The sequence below is a fragment of the Larus michahellis genome, chromosome 7 (assembly GCF_964199755.1).
Source record: "Larus michahellis chromosome 7, bLarMic1.1, whole genome shotgun sequence".
NCBI classification, from domain to species: Eukaryota; Metazoa; Chordata; class Aves; order Charadriiformes; family Laridae; genus Larus; species Larus michahellis.
The window spans coordinates 12,779,753-12,796,972 of NC_133902.1; the positions used below are offsets into that span (position 1 = coordinate 12,779,753).

At 61.9% G+C, this 17,220-nt stretch overlaps 2 protein-coding genes across 4 annotated transcripts in view; both read left to right on the forward strand.

Moving 5' to 3' along the window:
- HIP1 (huntingtin interacting protein 1) overlaps window positions 1-523 on the forward strand; it is a 50,602-nt gene extending 50,079 nt beyond the window's left edge. For 2 of the 3 annotated variants that reach the window (XM_074595871.1, XM_074595873.1), the window contains exon 31: window positions 288-523. In XM_074595871.1, the coding sequence (XP_074451972.1) occupies window positions 288-298 (11 nt within the window). In that variant the 3' untranslated portion in view covers window positions 299-523. The remainder of the gene's footprint in view (window positions 1-287) is intronic. The other variant, XM_074595872.1, reaches the window with a different exon arrangement.
- A 3,275-nt stretch (window positions 524-3,798) lies between these two features.
- LOC141746774 (nuclear envelope pore membrane protein POM 121-like) lies at window positions 3,799-17,015 on the forward strand. Its single transcript, XM_074595870.1, has 13 exons — window positions 3,799-4,076; window positions 4,185-4,379; window positions 4,763-4,927; window positions 6,742-6,822; window positions 7,140-7,311; window positions 8,352-8,443; window positions 9,297-9,367; window positions 10,078-10,202; window positions 10,603-10,705; window positions 11,031-11,204; window positions 11,535-13,238; window positions 13,947-14,075; window positions 14,301-17,015. The coding sequence occupies exons 1-13, from the start codon at window positions 3,799-3,801 to the stop codon at window positions 14,393-14,395; spliced, it is 3,384 nt and encodes a 1,127-aa protein (XP_074451971.1). The 3' UTR covers window positions 14,396-17,015.
- The last annotated feature ends 205 nt before the right edge of the window (window positions 17,016-17,220 follow it).

Here is a 17,220-nt window from a genome sequence, read left to right on the forward strand (position 1 = left end):
GGGAAGGTGCACCGGGCAGGAGTGGGGCAGGAAGGATGGGGAAGCCCTGACTGCAGTCCAGGCAACGCGCTCTAGCTGGCACAAGCAGAGCCTGGGGACAGTTGTCACATGCGAACAAAGCCACGGGGCTCCTGACCTGTGCAAGAGCCTGTGGCACCCGCATCGCCCCTGGGCTGCTGGGGCTCTGCTGCCCTGCGAAGCCCTGGGGTCCCGGGGGGGATGGGGCGGAGGGGCGCTGGGAGGCACTGCATTGCTCTGCGCCTCCTGACCCTCTCTCCTGCTTCCAGCTGCAGATTAACGCCCGCGGCAGAAGCAGCCCGCAGGGGACACCCCCATGGTGGGCTGCGACCCAGCTCGATGCAGCCTTTTGGGTTAAACTGGTGCAAAAGTCACCCCGAAGCACATGTTTCCTCCGTGTCCCCCCCCCGCCAAGAGCCGCCTCCAGCACCGCAGCACCGAGAGCTGCCTGGTGAAAGCCCAGGGCCGGGAGCGAGGCCCCACTGGCCTGACGCCAGCCGCAAACCGCACGTGTATTTATTAGAGCTGCTTGGGGTTAGGGGGGGGTCTCTGGGAGGGGGGTCTTTAACCCTTTAGTTTTGTTTTTGCACAGATTTTCGGAACTCTTTGAGCCGGCTCTGGCTGAGCGAGAGCGGTCGGGTTTCTTTTCGCCTCTTGCTGCTTCTCCAGCCTTAACCCGGTCCCTGGCTCGGTGTGAACTTCCCCCCCTGCCACGGTGCCAAGGGCCCCGGGGGTGCCACCGGGTCGGGAGCCAGCTTTTGGGGTGCTGCTGGGCTTGGTGCTAGGTGTGCTCCCCGCTCCGGCAGGGGCACCGAGTGCCTTTGGCTGCTGCAGGGTGGCGGGGAACGTTCCTGTGGGACAACGCAGCAGGTGACACCAGGGTGCCGGCAGCGGTGCCAGGAGCAGCTGGTGGTGAGGAGGGGAGTGGGGCGGGCAGTGGGAGGGATGCTGCCATGGGTGCCTGCCCCCAACCCCGGGTCCCCAAAATGCCCCCTCCCCCCGCAGGAGCTGGGCTGCCCTGCCCCGACAGATCACTGTGTTCATGCCAGCAATAAACCCTCCACAAGGTGCTGGGCGTGGGTTTGGGCAACTGTGGTGCCACCGCACAAGCCACCGGCTCCTGGGGACGGGGAGTGGCTCTAAGGGCAGCAGCACAGAGGGCTTGGGGGCAGCCGGGGTGCCCTAAAACCAGAGCACCCCCAAGCCAGAGCGAGCAGCTCCCTGTACCCGCTTGCTCCAGGCTGGTGTCACCCCTGCGTCCTCGCCATCCTCTTTGGTGCATGGGGGATCAGTGCTGGCGTCGCCATGGGCAGGGGTGGCCATGGGACTGGCACTGGCCAGGGAACCTTTGTGCCTTGGAGCAGGGGGCTCGGAGGGCAGGGGGGTGTCTGCCAGCTCTGGGTCCCCCAGCTCATCTCGCTGCAGTGGGGATGGTGACGTCAGACCACGCAGCAATGTCCCCATTCCCCGTGGTCCTGCTGGTGCCCCTTGCAGGGCCAGGGTGTCCTTCCCAGCCCGGCAGCGTCGCTGCCTGCACCCTGCCTTCAGGCTGCCGCTCCCTGGGGGGGAGACAGCCAGCCTGGCCCCCTCAGGGTGCTGGGGGTGCAGGATTTGGCCTTTCTCCCTTTAGGAAGTGGTGGCATCGCCCAGAGTGGCTGGGCTGTCACCGCGTGCTTTCCCAGTGATGTCCATCAGCCCTTGGCTGGCGCTCGGAGCAGTGGGACCCGCCTGCATCCCCCTGCCCCACCGGGCCCATCACCATGGCCTCCGGGCTGCCCCCTCGGTGCAACCATCCACCGTGCAGGGACCCAGTGTCCCCGCGTCCCCCAGCCAGCCCTGCTGCCAACGCACCTGCTCCGTGCCCCCAGCCTGCCAGGGGGACCTTGGGGACCTCGAGGCTCCCCCCTGGGCCTCCCACTGCGTCCCCACGCCCTGCCGCCACTGTACCCCGACCCATGCCGGCTCCCCTCCGGATGCAATACCAACCATCCCCTTCCTGCAGCACACAGGGAGCCCCAAAACCCTCCCTGCTCTTTTGGCGGGGGGGGGGGTCTTGCCTGCACGGGGTACCCCCAACTACCTCAGGCCTCCAGGTTGGGTCGGGGCCAGGGGGCGGCAAGGGGGTGGCGGTGGCGGCGGGGGCTTGGGGACAGCAGCACCACTCTCGGCTGAAACACTTCTCCTTTTTGTATTTCGTCCGGGCGCTGGTGGGGAAAAATGTCCCCCCCGCGGTCCCTGGCACTGGCGGCTGGTGACAGGGATGGCAGGGGTGCCTCTCCGCTGCAGGTTGGATTGATTTTTTTTTTTTTTCATTGTATAATAATAATTACTATGTTGTGTGTTTTCGATTTTTCAATAAAGCCTTCAGCCCAGCTCTGCCAGCTCCAGTGTGGGTGGCAGGGGACCTGTGTCACCACAGGGGTCCTGGGGCTCTGCCCTGCTGGTGTGTACCCCCAGAAAAATAACTTGAGGAGATGCTGTCGAGATGACCTGTGTGATGTTCTGGCGATGGTGTCCCCCTCCCAGCTCTGTCCCCAGGGCCACCCTACATGTCACGTCTGTTGGTCCTCGGGAGGGGACCAGGACCTGGTCCCTGCTCAGCTCCAAGGAGCAGGGGTGGGTGTGGGCTCCCCACCACCCCGGTGCCTTCCTGGGTGAGGGACACTACAGTGGCGGGGCTGTGCAGAGCACCCTGCCCTCCCTGGCAGGGCCATGGCACGGGGTCCTGCTGCTGGGTGGCCTGTGGGAGCCGTGGACAGAGGGATGCTCAGGGGAATGTCCCCTCCCTGGTGTGATGCTTCAGCAGGATGTCACCTTCCCGGGGTACCCTCCCACCCTGGGCAGCACCCAGCCTCCCCCAGCCCTGCCAGTGCCACCTGGCACCCTTGGGCTGCAAAAGGCCCTGTGACAGCCTGTCCCCACAGCCGTGTTCTGCATGGTCTGTGCCATCATCCCTGCTGCGGTCCCTGCCATGGTTCCCCGCTCTGCAGGACACAGCGGGGCCTCAGAAGCTGGATCCCCATGTCCCCCAGGAACCCAGCAGTGCAGCCAGGCAGAGTGGCTTTCCCACGGTCCCCGGCACTGCGTGGGGTGGCTCGTCTCCAGCCCTGCCCCACAGAGCGGGCTGGTGGCGGTGGCAGCCTCTAGCCAGGGCAGGGGAACAAGGGCTGGCCGTGCAGGTGACCGGGAACAGGCAGATGCCAGACGGTGCCTATGGGTCCCAGCAGCATTGGGTCACACGTGGGCAGGGATGGGGTGGGGTCAGGATGGGCGACACGCGGGTGACCGTAGGGGCTGGGACAGGGGGGGCACAGAGGCTGGGAGGAGGCAGGGGGCTGCAGCGGGGGACACAGAGGCTGGGAGGGTGTGGGGGGGCTGCAAGGGACAGGATGGGGATGGCGACGTAGGGGTGGGGAGAGCGGGGACAGGGGGGTTGGGGTGGCAATAGGGGCACTGCGGGGGACGACGACGGGGAAATGGGAATCTGGGTGGGGGAGGGGCGGGGACGGGGTCTGGGGACAGGAGGACCCGGACGGGGGGGGGCGGGAGGGTCAGAGTGGGGACATGGGCAGGTGGGCTGGGGCCGGAGGTGGGCGACACTAGTGGGGATGGGACGGGGACGACGCCGGGGTCCGGGTGGGGTCCCGCGTGGGTCGGGGCCGGGGCCACCAGGGGCCACCCAGGGGCCGCGGGGTGGGGGGCGGGACGGGAGGCTCCGCCCCAGCGGCGGGCAGGCCCCGCCCCGCGGCGCGCAGTGCATGCCGGGCGGGCGGCGCGGGGATGGCGGGGGCCGTGCCGGGCGCGGGGCGCGGGCGGCGGCGGGGCGCGGCGGCCATGGCGGCGGCAGCGGCGGCGCTGGCCCTGGCGTTGGCCCTGGCTTGCCTGCTGCTGCGGGGCGCGCTGCTGGGAGCGGCGGCGCTGGGCGCGGCGGGGGCCTGGTGCGCCATGCGGCCCGGCCCGCCCGCGCCGCGCCCGCCCGGTAAAGCCGCCGCTAACGGTGGTCCGGCCGCCGCCTCGGGCCGGCCCGTTAGGGCCCCGCTGCGCCGCCTGGGCCTCGGGTAAGCGATGGGGAGGGAGGGCGAGAAAGAGGGAGGGAGGGAGGGAGGGAGGGCGGCCGGAGGAGCCCCGCGGCGCGGCGGCGCTGACCTCTCTGTCCCCCCCCGCAGGACCCCGCCGGCCGTCCCCCGCCGCCGGTACCCGCTGCCGCAGCCCCGCAGCGCGGTGCCGGTCGGTCTGCCCGCCGCTCGCTGGGAGGGCTACTCGCCACGGAGCGCGCCTTGGGCTCGCCGGGCCGCCCCCCTCCGTAGCCCCGTCACCGTGAGGATCGCCCCGCCGGCCGCCGGCGTGGCCCGCTCCCCAGCGTGAGTACCAGAGTGGCGACCGGGCCCAGCTTCGGCCTGGCCTCGGGCGTGGGCAGTCCCCCCCGTGATGGGACTGCACGGGGAGAAGGGAAGGGAGGGAGAGGGTGAGGGGAGGGCGCTGGTTACCTGGCCCTCAGCCAGCCGTGCTGTCCCGTGCGGTGCCCCGGGGAGCACACAGGGGTCCCGGTCTGGCAGTGACATCTCCATCCCCATCCTGAGCCTTGCGGGAAGGATTGCGGGATCCACACCGCCCGGAGAGGCTTTATGAGAGAGCCCTTCCCCCCCACTGCTGGGGGGGACAGCCAGGACACCAGGTTTGGGGGGGCAGGTCTCGCTTTGGGGTTCCCCATGTTCCTAACACTGTGGTTCGCTTTGCATCGCAGCCTGGAGCAGCTGATCTCGCCCCTGGCCTTTCCGGCCAGCAGCAGCCCGGACCCATGTGCGAAAGAGACCGTGCTAAATGCCATCAGGGAGAGCAGGAAGAGGGCTGTGGTGGAAGAGGAGGATGAGGACCAGGCATTTGGGAATGATCAAGAGAACAAGAGAAGGTAATAAGCCAGCAGTCCAGGTTGCTGCCAGGGTGTTGGGAAGGTCGTAAACGGGGCTCCCGTTTCAGTGGTGACAAATAGGATGTGTCCCAGAGAGCACGCTGGGCCCGGTGTGACCAGGAGTGTGGGCTGGAGAAGTGCTGTGGGAAGTGAGCCGCAAAGAGGAAGCACAGCCCATCACCCGGCCCTCTGGGCTGTGTCGGAAAGTCCTCCGAGACTTCGTTTTGTCCTTGAGATCAAAGGGATGTGGCTTATGTTTTTGTCCGGGCAACCTCCTGGGTCAAGTGTGTTCCCCTGCGTTGCTGGGGTTGGGAGAGGCTGGGATGTGGGTTGGGGAATCTTGGCAGGAAAGTGGCTTCTGTCATCACGGGGGTTCGCAGACTTGGGGAAGCGTGGTGGGAAATGCTGGTATCTGCTGTAGGTTTATCAGCTCTGTCCTTCGGTCAGCCCCAGGAGAGACGGGATCCCCAAGTCTTACAGCCCCAGTGGAAGCATCGCGCTTAAAAAGATCTGCGTGCTTCCTTCGTGCGCTGTAGCTAGCAAAAGGAGGTGAAGCACAAGGGTAAACAAGAGAGACTATCTTTTGCTTTTGTTAGTCAAGGTCAGCGATTTCCAGCTCTGAGCTCGAAGAAATGAGGATGCAGTGTCTTTGCCAGCGCTCTGGGAAGGACAAGGCATAAATCCTGGGTGCCGAGGTCTGCCGGAGCCTTTCTGACTTCCCGGGCACAGTGCTGCCTTGCCGTTCTTCCCTCCTATTTTTTGTCCTTCCCACTTGTGTGTACGTGGAGGCCATTTGCCTCGCGCCCCTCTGCCCAGTGTGTGCCGGGGCTGCCTGCCTGGGCTTGAGCGGGAGCCGAGAGACCACAGAAGAGCAGTTTGGGCAGTGCCCGGGCGCTTTGCCCCAGGTGCCGCACTGGGGCTGCTGCTGGATGGAGGTGGCCTGGAGGGCACAGTGGGATGAGCGGCAGTTTGCAGGGAGCCGCCGGCTGCCTTCCTGCTGCGGCAGGGCATGCCGTCCTCTCCGCCGCCTTTGCTTCGGCTTGGTGAGTCTGAGCCCCATAAGATCAGAGCAGGACAGCAACAGGATGGGTGCAGAGAGAATCAGCTTGGGTTTTTTTTCTTTATTCTATTTTTTTAACATGCCGATACCCAGCTCTGCCCCGAAAGCCAATTTTCAAGGTATTAAAGCCTGGCAAGCACAAAGAATGCTTGTAGGCAGAAAATCCTGCGACCTTTGAGCGCAGAAAGGAGCCTGCATCAGCTGGAGAGCGCTGGATCGCCTGTGTGGTGGGGTCAGCGGGCTTGAGCTTGAGGGACGTGTCTGGGCTAAGTGACAGGCTGATCGTACACCTCGAGCTCGTGCTTCACAGCAGCGTTTGCTTGAAGACGTTCAGACTTCAGATCTTCGTGAATCATTGTGGGAAGGGGCATTTGGTTTCGGACTCAAACAGTCCAGGGCACTGGCTAGGAAGAGGTAGGAGAGCTGAGTTTCGGAGCTCAGGTCTGTTTCAGAAGTGAGCTGCTGAGGCTCTGAAATGTTTTGGCTTAGAATAATGGATTTGAGCAAAGATTTTGTTACGTCAAAACTACTCTGCCCAGCTCGGGGAGGATGGGACTGGGCGGAGGGAAAATCCACAGCAGCATATGGATGGGGAAAACCTCTGTCCGCGGGTACTGGGTGACAAGAAAAATGCAAGGTTTGTGCTTTCTCAGTGCTGAGCCCACCTGGAAGGGGTCTTCTCCCAAGGCTGGGAGGACAGCCCCTGCCTCTGCCGCCCCCACACTTCCACAGGCTTCTGCTCTCTCTCCTGCAGGCGCCATGACAGCAGTGGAAGTGGGCAGTCGGCATTTGAGCCCCTGGTAGCCAATGGTGCTCCTGCCTCTCTCGTACCCAAGTAAGTGCCCGTCGGGCCAAAGGAACTGCTGTGAGCTGGGAGGGGAGTCCAAAAGCCTGCAGGCTCTGGAAAAGGTGCTTGGCTTTTGCTTGCAGAGCCCAGCTTCAGGGGAGAGCAAGAGAGGCTGTGCCCATGCCTTCAGGCTGTCACCCTGAGCGCAGGCTGGTGGCCGTAAGGGCTGTGCCACTGCTGAGGCCTCGTTCCAAGCCCTGCGCTGTGAGAAAGAGCAGGGTTGCTTTCCTCCACCAGCCCTGCATTTAAAGGACTTGTGGGCAGAGTGGTGGGGAGCTCATAAAATCTTCTTTAATCTCCTCTAGGCCTGGCTCTCTGAAGAGGAGCCTTGTCTCGCACTGCTTGGATGACTGCTCAAACAAGAGGTCACGTACCTCTTCCATGAGCTCCCTCAACAATACGTACGCTGGTGGGATTCCCAGCTCCATCCGCAATGCCATCGCCAGCTCCTATAGCTCCAGCCGGGGCCTCTCACAGGTAGGAAACACCCTGCCGAAGGCAGCGCCGGAGCGCAGTGTGGCGTGGCTCCACCTTCCGCTGGGATTGCCCCGTGTAACTCAAACCGCAGGCTCGGAAGAAGAGAGCAGTGTCGCTGGGTGCCTGGCCGCGATCACTGCGGGGCATCCCCGGCACAGCTCAGCCGGACAGTTTCGTCTCCCAGAGGGTTAGGCAGGCTGCTGGGCTGGCAGCGATGTTTTCTTGCCCTTCGGTGCACGCTGCTGGGGCAGTCCCCAGGCTGAGCTGTCCCGCTTTTTTTACACCAAAGAAAGGAGGAGGTTCTTTTCCCCTCCCAATTCAGCCTTGGCCGAATCTATCTGTTAGAGCAGATAGATCCTGGTGAAAGGAAAAAAAAAAAAAAAAAAAAAATCACTTTGCTACGCTGCCACCTTTTCAGTTAGAGTCAGCAAGTATTGGAGCTGTGCACTCCCACTTTGACCCAGGTCCCCTCAGCAGCCGCTGAGCTGTAATAAAACACTGCGCGCATCCCGGGTCAGGCTTGCAGATGTGACGATGGGACGTAGCTGTGGCTAGTGGAGCTCTGTGGTCTGTGTGGGGAATGGTTTCCTCCAGGATATATCGGTAGGGAAAGGTTTCCTCTGGCTGAGGTGAGTCTAAAATCCTTGAGATGGGCCCCATCCACTCTGAGCTCTCGGTGAGGAGGTGGTCTGCTCCTGCCAGAGCAGCAGCACGTGAGGGTGTCTGAGACAGCTGGGCGGCCTCGTCCTGTGCCGCACGAAGTCAGGAGCCGGCATCTGACAGCAGCGTTCTCCCTCCCTGTCCTTTCAGCTAGGCTGAAACGAGCCTGGGGGCTGCTTGCTCCCAGAAGAGATTTGCTTTTGGGGTGGCCAGACTTTGTGCTCCATGGAATGTGGAGGAGGGGGTTAAGGAGTGCTGAAGCCAGAGAGGCTCTGGGCTCATTAGCCACGGCCGTGGGGGATGGGATTTAATCTGTGGGCAAGCAGGAGGATGGGAGGCTATGCTCCCTGAGTTACTGCTGGTCTCTCTCTTTGTTCCAGCTGTGGAAGAGAAGTGGTGTGAGCGTGTCCCCGCTCTCCAGCCCAGCATCATCCCGCTCTCAGACACCGGAGTGGCCTCTCAAGAAAGCCAGGTAACCAGCTGCTCGCCCAGCGAGTGCCCGCTTGTCGATGCCAGCCGGGAAGAGAGCAGTCGCCTTCCCAACCATCCCAGTGCCTGAGTCCTGCTCTCTACCGGAGCCAGGACAGTCCAGGCCCCTTTCTGAGACGTGGCTGCTGGGTCACCCACTGGTGTGGAAACCCCCTGGCGTCCCTGCCGCCTTGTTACACTGTGGTCCTGCCGGCAACACTGAGCTGCACCGTCTCTGCCCTGCTCCCAGGCCGCGTTAGAGAGTTAAGGGCTCAGATTGCCACAGAGGCAACATTGCCTTGTGGCGTTGGTGTGGCCTGAGTTGCTGGTTGCCAAAACATTGGGAAGAAACAGGCCCCGATTTTTTTTTTCCATTTCCTCAAAAACAATTCACAGGAGCTACAGTAGGGTTGTATTTTAGCACCTGCCTTGGAGCGCAGGCCCTTGTTCTCCTCTCCCGGCTCAGAGGAGGACCTGAGCTCATGTCAGAACTAAAACCAACACAACAGCTCTGGTGACAGGGTGGGTCCAGGCCAGGGACCTGTGAGGGGCAGTGGCTCCTGTCTGGGACCCCCAGCTGCCGCCCTGATGCCGACTTCTCCTGCGGAGGGTGCACAGGCTCTGCAGCCCGGCTGAGCTGGGGTCCTGAGGAGGGGAGCAGCTCTGCTGCCTGGAGCCGCGTTCAGGCTGGTGCAGTGAGGGCAAGGCTGTTGTCCTGACGTCTGTTGTTTGGTGGAGGCAAAGAAACACACCGGGGATGTTGGTGGGAGTCCTTGGTGGTTTTGGTCTCATCCTGCTCCGTGGGGTTGGAGCCAAGCCTGGGGTTGACCCTAACTGACGCTCTCCCACTTGCGCAGGGAGGAGGAGTTGCATCGCTCCAACGCTTCCACTCCAGTGAAATCGGACAAGGAACTGCAGACAGAGAAAGGTGAGCGTAGGTGGGCCCCAGCTCTGTGCGCAGGTTGGATGGGCCAGCGGCACAAGCCAGCAGCAGGACTGGAGGTAGCCGAGGTCTGCAGGTGGGATTGGCTTGAGGAGTCACAAGGAAACTAGGAATGTGCTGGTCCCAAGGCAGTGGTACTTCTGCTGGCCTCAGCGGCTGCCCTAGAGGATTTCGAGGTGATAAGCAAGGGGTGCTGACAGTGGCGGTGTGCTAGCGCCTGCCTGGAAGTTGGCTTGCAAGGGGTCGGGTGTCAGCCTTGGGGCAAGACCCGCTGTGGTACAGGTAGCACCCTGATTCCAGGCTGAGCTAATTCCAATGCTTCCTCAGCTAAAATGGAGAGGAAACCCTTTGTGCCCATTGCAGATAAGGTCCTGTGGCACAGCACTAGATGTGGCTCACACAGTTGGCGTGGTTTGTGGTTTGGGTAGGCAGCGTGTGAGGCCCATCCATGGAGATGGGAAGGGGCTGCTGCCGTGCGGAGCCTCAGTAGGCCCTTGTAACAACAGACTGCCCTGGGATGTGTTGCGGCCAACTGCTCTTCCAGGGCATTGCAGCTTTGTCCTCAGCTTAAAGCTGTGCTCCTGGCTCGGCCCTCTGAGATGGGTCATCAAGAGGGGTCAGAAGGGACAACCCTGTTGGTACAAGCCAAACGCCTCCTCTGCCCAGAGCCCGTCCTGACTTGTTTCCTTCTGTAGCGGTGGAGACGCCGGTGCGGAAGAAGCAGAATTCCCTGAGCCCGCCATCTGCGTCTGGGAGCAGCGGGAAGCGCAAGCGGAAGATCCCGTTGCTGTCGTCTCGCCGGGGGGACCAGCTGGCGCTGGTACGTCGCTGTCTCGCAGCCCCTTTTGCCCTCCTCTGGCGATAGAATGTGCTCACTGCAATTTCTGCAGGGCTGGGGGGAGACTGACCTGCCTGCCCTCAGGAAGGAGGCCCCGTCCTTGGCCGAGTGGGAAGTGACGCTATCCCCAGCCCCAGTGTCTGGTGGGCTGTGCGTGATTGTGCTGCCTGCTGCCGGACCAGGTAATGGCCTGGGGAAGGTCTGCCGTGCCCTCAGCGCCAAGCCGGGGGCCAAAATGAATGGGAATCGGAGCTCCGCGGTAGCGTGCTGTGGCAGAACCACCTGCTTCACGGGTCTTGCGACGGCCAGCCTTCACCATACGTTCAGAGAGGCTCTGCCGGCTTCCCTGAGAAGGAGCTAAGCTGCTGCTCTCTCTTGGCAGCCCCCGCCACCTCAGCTGGGCTACTCCATCACGTCGGAGGACCTGGATGCGGAGAAGAAGGCAACGTTGCAGTGGTTCAACAAAGTCTTGGAGGATAAGGCTGGTAAGGATGGATGGGGAATATGGAGGGAATGGCAAGGAGTAGAAACCCAGGGCCAGGGCTGGCGGGGCAGTGGCATGTCTGCGTAGCACAGGCTGGGGAGGCTCCTGGGCCACACTCCCACCTGGTCCTGACATCTGGGGAAGCTCTTGGTGCCTTCAGACTTAGCAGAGCTCATGCCCTGGGGTCCCCAGGGTGATGGGTGAGGTTCCTAGGGGCCAGAGCTGTGGGTTGTTCATGCGGTTGCTGTACGCACTGGGGAAGCTCTGCTAAGGGGTAGTCCCCTGCAGTGAGCTGCAGATCCTGATTTCTTGCTCCTTCTGAGTAGATACGGTCCCCAGCACCACTGCAGAGACTACGCCCGTGTCCAAGCCGCTGGCATTCACCGTGACCTCCCCAGGGCCTGTGCCTACCTCGACAGCTCCTGCCCTGGCCAGCACCAACTCGCTCCTGGACAGCCTGAAGAAGATGCAGAGCAGCCAGCCTGCGCCCACAGTGGCAGGTGAGGAGGAGGAGGGTCAGCAGAGCCGGACTTTGGCAGAGCAAGGCAGGTGCAGTGGGTGCTCTGCGTTGCCTCTGCGGGATGCAGGTAGCAAAACTCCCTGTTCAGATGCTCTGTTGGCAGTGGAGCTGGCAGGCAGGTCTTTGAGGGGCGAGTTTGGGGACACTGAGGCCTGTCGGGAGCTGCAGTAAGCGGGGAGGGCTGGGTCTGTCTGTTATGGGCAGGTGCTGCTCCGGGAGCCTTTGCAGCAGCAGGGTGGGAGCCTGGCAGGAGGGCTGGCTGGCTGTAGGTGACCCCCTGTCCCTCAATAAGCTCTCTGCCCCTTTCCAGATTCCACTGGAGCTGCGGTAGCGTCCCAGCCGCCTTCATCAGCCGCACAGCCACCCGCTCCTGTTGTATCACTGGAGTCAAGTTCTCTGCCGGCCACCTCTGCTGACACCAAGCCTGCGCCTGTGTTGAGTGTGCCTGCCCCTGCTGCCCCCCCTGCCTTGGGGGTGCAGGCCCCCAGCAGCCTGGCATCTCCTGCATTCACGGAGCTGGGCCAAACCCCCAGCAAGCCTCCCTCCTTCCCGAAGCCAAACATCCTCTTCGGGATGCTGAACACCCCTCCAGCCAGCCAGCCTGCAATGACCACGGCTACTGCGGTGCCCACCACAACCACTGCTGTGCCCACCACGACCCCGGTCTTCAAACCCATCTTTGGCGCTTTGCCGAAAAGCGAGAGCGCAGCACCCTCTACAGCTGTCGTCTCCGCTACAGTCACCGTGTCTGCGAGCTCAGGCCCTTCCTTAACATCCTCCACCACCACCATGTTCAAGCCCATCTTCGGCAGCGTCACCACAGCTTCATCTCCAGCGAAGGCCTCTCCTTTTGCCTTCAAACCAACGTCCCAGCCGGCCTCGGCCGTAGATCTGTCAGCAGCCTCCACGACTACCGTGGCAGGATTCACAGGTCTCCCTAACGTCATCTTCACCACTGCAGCTACGACTGCCACCACACAGAGTTCCTCCACAGATGCCACCGTTAAACCTGTCTTCAGCTTTGGACTCAACCCGCCTGCCTCCACCGGTCCCACCACCAGCCTGACCGTCACTGCTGCCACGTCTACCAGCACGTCACAGCCCTTTGTGTTTGGGGGCTCGGCCAGCTCAGCTCCCAGCACAGAAACCAGCTTTGCCACCCCAGGGCCCGTGTTCCAATTTGGAAAGCCACCTCCAGCAACAGTCACTGCCACCACCAGTGTCCCAGGAGGCCCTGCCTTTGGCCAAGCACCTTCAAACTCAATGGCTCCTACCACCACTGTGGGCTTTAGCATATTTGGGGGCACCACGCTGACCTCTTCTACCCCAGCCACCACGGGTCAAGCAACGTTGACGTTTGGCTCCTCCGTTTCAGCTTTTGGCAGTTCATTCAGCACAAGCGCGAAGCCGCCGCCACCGTATCCTGGTGCAGTGAGTCAGCCTGCCTTCAGCGCCGGTGCCGCGGAGAGCCAGCCGCCTGCCAGCAAGCCCGCTGCTGGCCCCATCAACTTTGCCCCCCCGTTCAGTTTTGGAGCCCCTGTGGCACAGTCCGCAGCTCAGCCGGCGTTTGGCAGCGGTGCTCAGCCAGCCTTTGGCACAGCCGGCGCCCAGGGCTCCTTCGGCACCAGCAGCACCCAGGCGGCGTTCGGAACCACCACGTCGGTCTTCTCTTTTGGGACAGCCACCTCCACCACCGCCAGCTTCGGTTCCACCACGCAGACCACGAGCAGCAGCACCGGCACTGCCGTCTTCGGCACCACCCCTTCTCCTTTCACCTTCGGGGCGACTGCCCAGCCAGGCCCCTCTGCCGGCGCCTTTGGGATCGGCACTCCTGCCCTGAGCACTGGCTCTCCCACCGTGGCATTCAGCTTTGGGGCTGGGCAGAGCGGGGCGGCCCCAGCGGCAGCGCCGTTTGGCTCTTCCCTGACGCAGAGCACTCTGGGCGCGCAGAATCAGAGCACGCCCTTTGCCTTCACCGTGCCCAGCACGCCCAACAACAAGCCCGTGTTTGGAGGTAAATCAGGGCGGATGGACCTTCTCGGGGGGGGGTGAAAGGCCAGGGCTCGGTTTGGGCAGCAGCTTTCCTACCAGACCTTGCTGGGCTCCCCAGGCTCAGCAGCCCGGGAGGGGCTGGTGCTCTTGCCGTGCAGGACCTTGTCATGCGAAGGCGCTTCTGTCACTCTCTGGGTCCCCAGCCCTCAGTGGTGGAGGGGAATCCTTAAATTCTGCTCCTTGGCCCCTCTGAATGCACCAGCTCCATGTGGGTGCTGAGCCCAGCCGGGTGCCCTGCAAGGTCTCGACAGCGCTTAAAAGCGATCTAGAGCTTCTTGGCGAGTAGAAACGCTGCCAGCCAGCCATCACCATCACTTTTTTGCTCATTCTCTGAGGTTTTGCCTACTGCTTTGCGCCCTCGCTGGGCCGTCTCGCCTCCCACAGAGCTGAAACCCACATGCTGAGCAACTACTTGATCTAGAAAGAGAGAGGCCTTTGTTTTTCCCTGGCCTGCAAATCCTCCTGTGCTGCCCTGCTGGCAGGAGAGTGCAGGGATTGCCATGAGTGTGCAACTTCTTGCATCAAAAGGGTTTCTCAGGCTGGTTCCGGGGGACTTGGTGCTTCAGCCCCCAGAGGGAGATCTGTGTCTCCTGCAGGTGCCGCTGGCTCCCGAAGGCCAGGCTCTTCCTCCTTTGCTGACCCCAGCTCATCATGGTGTGTTGCTTTCCAGGAACTCCTGCGCCTACCTTCGGGCAAAGCACGCCCGTCCCGGGAGCAGTGGGGAGCGGAAGCAGTAGCCTTTCGTTTGGGACGCCCAGCACTCCTGCCTCGGGCTTCGGAGGAGTCGGTACTTCCTTCGGTAAGGATTTGGTGCTTCAGCCTTGGGAAGCTGATGGGTCATGTTGTCCCCTCGGGTTGGGGATGGCAGAAGGGCCAGGCTGTGCTCTGGGAGCCGGCTCGGGTGGTACCTGCTGGGCTCCAGGGGGCGCGAAACCTTCCTTTCCCCCCAGGACAGGGATTACGCTACCCTCCATGCCAGCCCTGAGTGAGGCTGCAGAGACCTGAGCAACCTTTCTGCTTCCAGGTTCCTCCACCCCTGCCTTTTCCATCGGGGCAGGATCCAAGATGGGCGCTCGCCAGCGGCTGCAGGCACGGAGACAGCACATCCGCAAAAAGTAACCTCCGGTGCTGCTGGCCCCCGCTGCCGGCCTGCGCAGGGAGCCCCTGCGCGCGCCTTGCGGGGGCTCCGGGCCAGAGCAGTCCCCATGGCGGGGACCAGTGGTGACGGGGCCAGGCCCCTGTCTGATGCCAGCCAGAGACCATGCTGGGTGGCATTAACCAGGGTGGCATGGATTAAACCAAACTCCTTACTTGAACAGTTCCACAGTCAAGGCTGGATGAACCTCTGTACATATCTGCCACGTTTCCTCCCCCACTTTATTTTGCCATGTTTCAAAACGTGTAAATTTTTCCCCTTTTGCTGCTTCTAGCTGTTCCCGTGTCCTCCTCCTCCCCAGCACTCAGCCCCCTGCCCCGCAGTGTGGCAGCCGGCAGAGCCACGTGTTCCTGCTTGGAGCCTGGCCGTGCTTCCCGGGCTGATGAGGGATGCCGTCTTCACCGGGTCCCAAAATCTTTCCCCGTTAGTTTCATCCTGTGGCCTGGTGAACACGCTCCCTCCGGAGGGCTCTGCTTCGTTGCCGTCCCTGCAGAACACGAGCTGGGGTTAGCACCAGCCTGGTGCGGGGCGTCTCGGTGCCATGGGTGACCAGCCCGGCTTCTGCAGCTGGGTGACGACCCCAACGCTGTGACTTAAATCTCTCATCGGACCTCCAGCTGAGGATGCGCCATAGGCTGGGCCCCCAGGCGGAGGTGTGGGGTGGGGGTCCCTCCACCCCTCTCCTGGGCACCGAGCTGCTCCCCACCAGGCCACGGGTTCCCCCTGCCCTGCTCGTGTAAAATCCCCCCCCCTCTGTTTTGCTTTATTCGTGCTCCCGTTTCCATGCGCTCATTGAATCGAGTTTGGAGGAAGAACTGAACCGTGTGCGTGGCGGCATGTTGGTTATGCCGGATTTGCTGTTTGGAGTTTTTTTTTTTTTTGGGGGGGGTTGCCCGTCCCTTCGCGGGCGATGCGCCCTGGCTAATTGGGTGTTGACAGTAGCATCACTGCGTGGCTACTCGCGCTGGGGGAGTTCTCTTGTTGCCGTTGTAACTGAAAAGCAGGCAGCCGGGTCGGGGGGCACGGACTCCAGCCCTGGCAGTTTCTCCCCTCCCTTCCCCTCTCTCCTGGTGTCCCCTCCCCACCTCAGAGGGCTCTGGAGCCGCTAACAGAAGGAATCCAGAGCAGATGGGTTTTCGCCCCCCCCCCCCCCCCGCCCCTAAATCCAAATTATTTTTTTTTTTTTTTTTTTCATTTTTAGCTCATCCCCCTCCTTTTTGGGTTTTACCGGCTCTTAGGAGCTATGGTGCTGCCTCCCCTCTTCCCATCCAGCCGGGAGCGGGGCCCTTCCTCTGCCTGAGTGAGGGCTCCTAGGAGAAGAGACTGCCAGAGCTGGGGGTCATCCGAGAGCTGCCCCCCACCCTGCCCCCGGGCAAGGGACAGGCACCCCTGCCCGCAGGCTCCCCACCACTTCCAGGAGTGTTTTGCTGCCGGGTTTTTTACTCTCCGAGCCGTGTGAGTGTGTGTGTCTGCTGAAATCTAAATTAAAAAAAAAAAAAAGATAATAAAAAAAAAAATAATAATCACAAACAAATATTTAAACGTTTTTTAACAAAATAAAAATTTATTTTTATATTTAAGCTAAATTGCCTTTGAATTCCTTCAAGCTTGGTTCAGTGAGGTTGCCAGACCCCGCAGCGCTGTCGGTAGAGTTGAGCTGCGCCGTCGCAGCCCAGTGAGGAGCAGCCCCTGCCCCGGCTCTGCCCCCCGGGAACGAGCTGTACCGGGGAAAGGCAGCTCTGTCCCGCGGGCTTTGCCGCTGCGCCGCTCCTCCCGGCCGGTGACATCAGCTCCTTAATTTTAAAATGTGATGTACGTGGATGTGATTAAAACTTTTTTTTTTTTTTTTTTTAATTCTTTCTCTGGGCATGAGGAGCAGGAGCTCTTGTGCGTTATGGTGCCGAGTCATTTTCCAGGAAGAAGGTATCTCTCCCAGCAGGCGGAAGGAGCGGGGCAGGTGACCGAGCTCTGTGTGGCACACAGGGGACACAGCCCCTTAGCGAGTGGGGACAGAGGTTGTGCAAGCAGGCACTGGTGCTGGCAGGGGATTTCTAGCCTTCCCCTCCCAGCAGGCTGTTAAGAGCAGGAGGAGCCAGCCTGGGCAAACCTGTCTGCAGGGTTTGAGAAAGGAGCTGAAAAGCTCCCCAGCCCTCCCGGGCAGCGGTGACACAAGGCAGGACAGTGGCTGTGGGGGCGCAGCGGCCAGGGCTGGGGTTTGGCCAGGTCAACTCCAGCAAGACCAGTGTGGCAGAGGGTGGTGAGGACGAGCAGGTGAGGTGCGCCTTGTGGAGCAACTGGCTGTCGGTGCTGCCCCCCCCCCACCCCCCCATAGCTGCCCCATTTCGGTGGCAAGTGAGGAGCCGGGCTGTGTCCCCTCCCTGCCCCACAGACCCTGCTGGGAGAGAGCCCTGGGCCTGGGCGGCCGTGTGTGGCCGGGGTGGGGGAAGGCTGAGTTTTAACTCAAACTGAAGACTTGGATCATTCCTGGTGTGGCTGATGAGGATTTTAGTGTGAATGTGCAATTTATTTTTTTTTTCCTTGCTTCTTATGTCCCTGGTTTAAAATAAAAAGACTGTGTTCACATCTGCCTGGACCGTGTTTGATTCCTGGGCCCGATGCTGGTGCAGTACACATCACCCCTTTCAAACCCCCTCCGGCGTGTGTGTTCCCCTGTTCATAGGCAGGACGAGATCATCGTTATTATTTCGCTTCTCCCCCCGCGCCCCTCACCGCCTTTGCCTCAGCTATGAGCTATGCAATTTCAGGGCAAAACTACACAAACATGCTG